This window comes from Cebus imitator, unplaced genomic scaffold (genome assembly GCF_001604975.1).
Source record: "Cebus imitator isolate Cc_AM_T3 unplaced genomic scaffold, Cebus_imitator-1.0 Scaffold74, whole genome shotgun sequence".
NCBI classification, from domain to species: domain Eukaryota; kingdom Metazoa; phylum Chordata; class Mammalia; order Primates; family Cebidae; genus Cebus; species Cebus imitator.
The window spans coordinates 5,922,431-5,931,096 of NW_016107389.1; the positions used below are offsets into that span (position 1 = coordinate 5,922,431).

General features: G+C 44.7%; 1 protein-coding gene and 1 pseudogene across 1 annotated transcript in view; both read right to left on the reverse strand.

Annotated features, from left to right (window-relative positions):
* Positions 1-3,212, reverse strand: part of ADAM10 (ADAM metallopeptidase domain 10) — a 172,728-nt gene extending 169,516 nt beyond the window's left edge. Inside the window, exon 1 of the mRNA XM_017531893.2 lies at positions 2,732-3,212. Within this exon, the coding sequence (XP_017387382.1) occupies positions 2,732-2,786 (55 nt within the window). The 5' untranslated portion in view covers positions 2,787-3,212. The remainder of the gene's footprint in view (positions 1-2,731) is intronic.
* A 106-nt stretch (positions 3,213-3,318) lies between these two features.
* The window catches only part of LOC108306752, a 6,231-nt pseudogene continuing 883 nt past the window's right edge, over positions 3,319-8,666 (reverse strand).

The window sequence follows — 8,666 nt, forward strand, 5'->3', positions numbered from 1 at the left end:
AGTGCAATGGCGCGATCTCGGCTCACCGCAACCTCCGCCTCCTGGGTTCAGGCAATTCTCCTGCCTCAGCTTCCTGAGTAGCTGGGATTACAGGCACGCACCACCATCCCCAGCTAATTTTTTGTATTTTTAATAGAGACGGGGTTTCACCATGTTGACCGGGATGGTCTCGATCTCTTGACCTCGTGATCCACCCGCCTCGGCCTCCCAAAGTGCTGGGATTACAAGCTCTACTACTTTTAAAGCTTCTGGTCAAGTTTCCAGGAAACTTATTTATATTGAGTGTATGGTACAAAGGTAAGCACTTACAACAGATTTTTAAATATAAAAGATGCATCATACTCCAAAGTTCATTTCGTATATGATTCCATCAAACCAAAACACTATGGAATTAATTTACTGCTACAGCTGAAATACCTTGTCCTCTCAAACACACCAATTAATTAAAAAATAAAAATAAAAAAATATGGTATCCGCCTACAACTACAACATAGTATGGGACTGTGCTATGGACACCATTAGGAAAGTTTATGTTAAACACTTTAACTCTTCCTTCCAGCTGCTTCCTAGTAATATGTAAAGAAAAATTTCAAATACAAAATGACTGACAAATTGGAGAAGTGGAAGCAACAAAAAGGGTTTATTAACTCTCCGAAAACAATTTATTCTTTAAATTTCCACTACAACTTCGAATCTACACAAATTTCTTCACTCTCTCATAAGCAAAAGCAAATATATATTCAATTTGAATGTGCTGATGTCTACAAATCATCATATAAAGATCCTACAAATGACCAAAAATAGCTCAGACTAGTAGACGAAAAATGCCCCATAATTACAATAAAATTACAAATATCTCTAAGTACCCAAAAGCTAGAATCTTGATACTAATCTTAAAATACTTTATTTTTGTACATTTTTTGAAAAAGTTCTGCTAAACAGAAACACCAAAAAGTAGCCTTTTAATCAACGCTTAATGCAATAAAGGACTCCGGAAATCTGAGTTAAAATTTTTGTATAAGGGCTTTAACCCACAAACATTATGTTATTCGATTGTTTTTTCTTCAAACATCAGACTACATCACTTCTGTTTGCTGTTTTCATTATTTTTAAAAGAATATTTAGTATACTACTACTCAGTGAAATGCCTCATATGTTTCTTACTTTTTATTACCTTACAGATAACTATGTCTTAACTTCTGAATTTATTCACAAAAAGTGAAAATAGACAGGATAATGACTTGTTGGTAGCCACGTTTAGAACAGAAATAATAAATGTCAGATGAAAAGGCTCTAACAGAGGGTCTCCGGCACATAATCCTTTTTAAAGCTAAACATCTATTATCAGCTCTTAATCTAAAATTTGTCTACCTGATGACTTGGATTGAAAAAATAAAATGCATATCAAAAAAATGAACACTACAAACTATAACAGAAGTCTGCCTACACAGTACCACCCTCAGACTCGGTAGAATACAGGACAGAATTACACTTGGCCCTGCAGTCTTAAGTCAAACTGACAAAGAAAAAAACAGAAACAACCCAATTCATGAAAGTCAGATATTTTCTTAATCATAAAAGTCTAGAGACACTCATCCAAAGCATTCCTCAAATCTTTTCAATTCGCTGCTTTTAGACACACCTTGAGGTTTTTAAGTTTACTTTGGGGCAAGTCAAAAAGCTTACCTAAAATAAAGCACTTTACACAAGAAGAAAACGAAGCAGCTGGTCCTAGGATACACCGGAAATAAAAATCATTGCCTTCAAATCCAGAATCAATAAATTATATGCTTTTAGCAAATTTAACTTTCACTTGTAGGGTGGAGGGGGCACTGTTTTGACAATCCACAAACTACACTGCACGTCTACTCCACCTGAGAGTTTAAGTAAACTCTTCAAGTTGGGTCACCCAGGGACCGAACGAACTTCTACTCTAGGAGACCCAATCCAGTCTACAAATCAAAAAACATCCCCAAACGGTTTCCCCTTCTCCCGACCAAACCCTTTCCCCTGGGCTACAGAACGTTTTCACTGAATACCAACACACCCTCCTGTGATCTCTCTCCAAACACAGGACACAGGGAGAACCGAGGCCACTCGTCTCAGACAAGCGGGTGATGACTGCTGCCACTCCACGGGCGGCCCCTCTGCAGAATGGGGTCGGTCAGGATCGACGCGCCCGGTAAAGAACAATACACGAGCCCAGCCGCAAACACCACAACTTCCCACGAGTCTGAGCGGCGGGTCTCGGCGGCGGAGAGGACCTCGGAATCCGCCACGGGGCAGGGGCTGGGGGAAGAACGGTGAGCCGGATGAGCGCTGAACGAGGACGGCGAGACTGCCAGCCCCACTGCGGCTGCCTGCACCGGCGCCCGCCGAGCAGACTGGAGGGATGCAGCCACCGGCCTGGGTTCTACCGCTCTCGCCAGGCGACCGGGATGCCCCGACTTCGCTTCTCTGGGAGGCGACCCCCGCCTCCAGGGCCGCTAGGGCAGTGGGGGTTGGGGAAGGCCTCGCCAGAGGCTCGGGAGCTTCCTCGGCACGCCACCGAAGGGAACGCGGTCGTGGCGCGGGGGACAATAGGGAGCGGGGAGCGCGGCCCGCCAGAGTGGCGCCGCTGGCCGGCTGGGCTGACTGACGCTCCCGCCGCGAGGCGCGACTGGGCTCGGCTCGGCCCGGCCGCTGCTCCGCCGTGATAGCGGCGCCCCAGGCGCGCGCAGTCGTGCCTCACCTCCCATCCCCGCCGCCCAGGAGAGGAGCAGAATTAACACTCTCAGCAACACCATCTTCCGCTGCCGCCGCCTCCTCACGGGTTAACAGCAGCACATCGATCCGGAGGGAGAAGCTGAAGGGGCTTGGTCCGGAGCCTCCAGGGGAAGCCGGGACCTCCCCTGGCAGGAGAAACGGCGAAGCACCTCCCTCTCGCTCCACTTCAGGGGCCGGCAACGCTCCTAGCTCCTCCAAAACAGGGACCTCCCTCCCCCTCGTTCGTTTCCTTCCTCCCTTCCCCGCTTTCCTTCCCTCGCTCGTTCTCTCTTCTCTTCCCCCTCCCTCGAAACTCGGACCTCCGCCTCCTTCCTCATCACGTGACGCGCGGACACCCAACAGGCACGCGAAGCCGCGCCCCTTCCTCCCGCCCATATCCGTCCCCTGGGCGCTTCAGGGGCGCGCGCATGCGCGCAGGGGACGGTTCCCGTGCTGCTAGGCCTGCCGCCGCTTCCTGTCCGCCGGCTGAGAGCTGGGATTGGGCTTGGGAGGCGGGGTTTGTCCTGGTTCCGCCCCGGGGCGGGATCGCTCCTACGCGGCGGTAGTGCTCCGCTACGTGTTACAGCTGCTGAGGACCGTCGCTCGGGCTAAAATGGACCGTGAAAGATGTAAGCGGGGCTGCTTTCCACTTCTTAACGTCACGAGTAACAGAGGTTCTGTTTCTTCTTTTTCTGCCTCTCCTGGTGCAACACAGCTACGAAGTAAACAAAAGCAAAGTCCCAACGAGCAGTAATTATAGCAGCCACAGCCCCAGTGATCGGAACATAAATGCAGACCATCAAGCGGCGGGAAGAAAAGACTCCATGTCCGAGATGTACTTTTCCGAGCTCTTTACAAATTTATGTCACAGACTAAGGCCTTAGCCTTTGCAAAAGCACAAAGTCTGAATTAGACAGTCTTGAATCTCCGGTCCAGAAAATGTCCTCTTTCCCTTCTGTCACATGTCTGAAGCGAATCCTTGTACATCTTCTCCCAACTTCTTAAAGCTTGTATTATGTTTTCTGGTAACTCATTTTGAGTCTTTAAAATTGCATGTCATCACTTTGGAGGCCAAGGCGGGTGGATCACCTAAGGTCGGGAATTCAAGACCAGCCTGACCAACAGGGTGAAACCCCGTCTTTAAAAAAAAAATTGCATGTCATGAACTTGAATTTTTTATGACATTTAATTAGATATTCTTCATCAATTTCGCATCATGCTTGAGTAGGCTGAATTAGGAAGTGTGTGTGTAAATTGTTTTGTTTTGTTTTCTAAAGATAAGGTCTTTGCTGTCTCGCCCAGGCTGATGTACAGTGGTGTGATCATAGCTAACTTCCAACTTCCAACTTCCGGGCTCAAGTGATCCTCCCGCCTCGGCCTCCCAAAGTGCTGGGACTGCAGGCGTGAGCCACCAGGCTCGGCCTTAACATTATTAATACTATAATAAACCAGAATTCCTGGACTGTTACCTTGTATATTTTATATTGTTTATTATCATTAACATAAATCAAGAGTATTCTTTCTCAGTTTGAGAAATGAATGATTCCAGTTTTACTCCAACATTAATAAGCTCAAAACAGACGTTTCAAAACCATCATAATTGTGTCCTATATGAGATATGTGGAATCATCAGAGGATGGCAGAATTTCACGAATGGTTTTTTATTTCCTTCGTTAAAAGATCGAGACTTAGGAAACAGTTAACTGCAGAAATTACATTGCATATCACCTGTGCTTTTTACTAATCTCTCGTGGTAGCACTGTCAACAAATGATATTTTTATTTTCTAGCTCTTAAACCAGCTTGTAGCATGTTTTCTGCTGCACAGTATTTTTATAATGAATTCCAGTGATTAGAGACAAATGGCATTTTCCCTTAAAATCCAACTGGAAAAAAGACTCCAAAACCATAATTTGCATTACCAACGTGATTATTGAAACTTACATTTAAGACTGTTTTTGTTGTTGTTTTGTTGTTTGACACAGAGTCTTGCTCTGTCGCCCAGGCTAGAGTGCAGTGACCCGATTCGGCTCACTGCAACCTCTGCCTCCTGGGTCCAAGCTATTCCGCTGCCTCAGCCTCCCGAGTAGCTGGGACTACCAGCACTAGCTACCACGCCCAGATAATTGTTTGTATTTTGGTAGAGATGGGGTTTCACCATGTTGGCCAGGATGGTCTCGATTTCCTGACCTCATGATCCACCCACCTCGGCCTCCCAAAGTGCTGGGATTACAGGCGTGAGCCACTGCAGCCAGCCAAGACTGCATTTTTTGGGGGGGGTGGGGGGACCAAGCACGGTGGCTCACACCTGTAATCCCAACAGTTTAGGAGGCCAAGGCTGGCAGATCACTTGAGGTCAGGAATTTGAGACCAGCCTGGCCAACATGATATTTTAGTCTACTAACAATACAAAAATTAGCTGCACATGGTGGAGTGCGCCTGTAATCCCAGCAACTCTGGAGGCTGAGGCAAGTAATCCCAGCTACTCCCCAGGCTGAGGCAGGAGAATTGCTTGAACCTGGGAGGACAGAGGTTGCAATGAGCCAGGATGGAGCTGCTGCCCTCTAGCCTGGGCAACAGAGCACAACTCTGTCTCAAAAAAAGTAATTAATTAATTAATTACAAATAAAAAAATAAATAGCCAGGGCAGTGGTGTGCACCTGTAGTCCCAGCTACTGGGAAGGCTGAGGTGGGTCGACTGCTTGAACCCTGGAGGTTGAGGTTACAGTGAGCTGTAATCACGCTACTGCATTCCAGCCTGGGTAACACAGACCTTATCTCAAAAAAAAAAAGAAATACTGTATTTTTTTTTATTTGTAAAGTACAAATGGCATTACATACCAGCATCATAATAAATGGTACTCCAGTGTTTGGACCACTATTTTAACTTACTTCATTACTGATATTTTGCAAATGTATGGAACTGATGAAATGTTAAAGTATAAGGTCTGCATCTCTGCTAACAAAGACTGCCTGGGTTTGACCCTTAGCGCTGCCATCCATAAACTGTGTGACTTTGACCAAGTTTTTTGCCTTCTAACTTCAATATTTTCCTTTTCTTTTCTTTGTTCTATGTTTTGTTGTTGTTGTTGTTGTTTTGTTTTGTTTTGAGACACGGACTCACTCTCTCACCCAGGCTGGGATGCAGTGGTGGTACAACCACGTAGCCTCAACCTCCAGGGCTGAGGTTTTCCTCCCCCTCAACCTCCCAGGTAGCTGGGACTACAGGTCCGGGCGGTCCCACGCCGGGCTAATTTATTTTATTTTTTGGAGAGACGGGGTTTCACCATGTTGCTCAGGCTGGTTTCAAACTTCTGGGCTCAAGTGATCTGCCCACCTTGGCCCCACAAAGTGCTGGGATTACAGGTATGGGCCACTGCACCTGGCCACAATATTTCTTTTATAAAATGACAAAAAATATTTACCTCAGCAGATTGTTTTGATGATTACATTTTTTTTTTTTTTTTTTTTTTTGAGACAGAGTTTCACTGTTGTTACCCAGACTGGAGTGCAATGGCACGATCTCGGCTCACCGCAACCTCCGCCTCCTGGGTTCAAGCAATTCTCCTGCCTCAGCCTCCCAAGTAGCTGGGACTACAGGCACGCACTACCATGCCCAGCTAATTTTTCTGTATTATTAGTGGAGACGGGGTTTCACCTTGTTGACCAGGATGGTCTCGATCTCTTGACCTCGTGATCCACCCGCCTCGGCCTCCCAAAAGGTGCTGGGATTATAGGCGTGAGCCACACGCCCGGCCCTGATGATTACATTTAAATTAGTTAATATTTGTAAAGCAATTGTAACAATATACCTGGCATATAATAATTGATATATAACTATTAAGTAAAAAATATATATAAATATCATGGTCACTCCATGAACATGCAAACATCCACTTGAAAGCTGTAATTATTTTAATAGCATTATTTCCTCAGAAACAATACAGTTTTGATATTACCAGTATGAAGTTATCCTCAAGTTTTAGTAATGGGAAATTCAGCTTGTAAGCAAATGATCATACACATACAGTGTACTAGACAAGTAATACTAGAGGAGAATGCTTGTGGCACCGAACAAAGGCTAATGCTGGTAAACATTCCAACAATTACATTGTGAATTTCCAACTTTTACTAAACTGCCTGCTGGGTGTCCCACTGTCATGCCAAACTCGATATATTTAACTTCTTATCTCTGATACTGGCACTACCACTCTCCCAGAAACCTGGAACCATTTAGCCTGGGCACTTTGGAAGGCCAAGGGTGGGGAATCACTTGAGCCCAGGAATTTGGGACCAGCCTGAACAACATAGTGAGATCCCGTTTCTATTTACAAAAAAAGAAAAAAGTAGAATTATTTTAGATTATTGCTTTATCACCAAGTCATATTGATTCTTTCCTAAAAATGTCTTTGTGCCTTTAATTCTCCCCTTTACACTGCTGTCGCTCTGATTGGCTTTCACTCTGAGGGTATTCCAGTGTTACAAGTTTGGACCACTGCTTTACTTCAATTATAGTATTTTATCTCGCTTAAATTGCTGCAGAACTCTTAACTTATATCCATTACTCCAGTCTCTCTTCTTTTTGGTCCTGCTTTCAAACTTCTTGTTAATCACTGCAATTTGTTTCCACCTAGCTTTGTAAGAGGATACTTTTTCTGGGGTCATCAAAGACATCAAAGATCTGTCAGTGATCGATACCACTAGACAGCTTCACTCCTTATCTTTCTGGACCTTTCAGACAATACTCTCTCCTCAATACTCCCTCTTTATAATAGTTTCCAAACCTTCACTCACTCCTGACTTTCTTCTTTACCTTCAACTACACTTTCATCTGCATCTTTTTCCTGAAACTTTATCTTCTCTTCACCCCATAAATATTAGTGATCCTCAAGATTTTACCTTTGGCTTTCTTCTCATTTTCACTTGCGTGTTTTGCTACCCCCAAATGTGTATGACTCACTAGGCTATCAACTCCATGAAAACAAAGGCTTGGTCTGTCTTGACAATGCCTAGCACATTAACAGCACTTTTCCTGGAACCCTATTCCAATCACATTTTCTTGGGACACTTCCTATGCCTCCAAGGCCAAAACCCATATCCTACTTGCACAACTTCCTAGCCATGTGACCTTAGGTAAGTTAAGGCATCTGTGCCAGTTTCCTAATCTTTACAATGGGGAAAATAGTGGTACCTACTTCAGAATGTTGCTATGAGGGTCAAATAAAGTAACAGGTGTAAAGCACTAAGAACAATGCATAGCACATAATTAGTATTATAAAATATTTTAGATGTTGTTATTATTACATATCCAACTCTTATTAGTTATCTTCTACCTGAAATTACACAGCCATACCAAGTAACATGTCCCAAACTGAAGAAAACCCCTACATCAACCCACTCAAACCTTCTCTTCCTCCTAAATTCCCTATTTTGGTTATTGGCTACACCATCCACTCAATTACGTAAACCCCCATCCCAACAGACAGATCATCAAGTCATCTTTATTCTCCACCGTATGAAGTCGCTCTACCTACCTTTACTGCCACAGCCCAAGCCTTGGTCTTCCTGTCTCACATACCCACTGCGTGACCTCCTGCCAGTCTTTTGAAAATATAGGTCCTTTTATCTATCTGCAAGGTAAAATACAAGACCTTCAGCCGGGCACAGTGACTCATGCCTGTAGTCCTATCACTTTGGGAGGCCTAGGCAGGTGGATCGTCTATGTTCAGGAATTTGAAATCAGTCTAACCAACATAGAGAAACCCCATCTCTACTAAAAATACAAAAAAATTAGCTGGGCGTGGTGGCACATGCCTGTAATCCCAGGTACTCAGGAGACTGAAGCAGTAGAATTGCTTAGATCTGGGAGGCAGAGATTGCACCATTGCACTCCAGCCTGGGCAACAAGAAGGAAACTCTGTG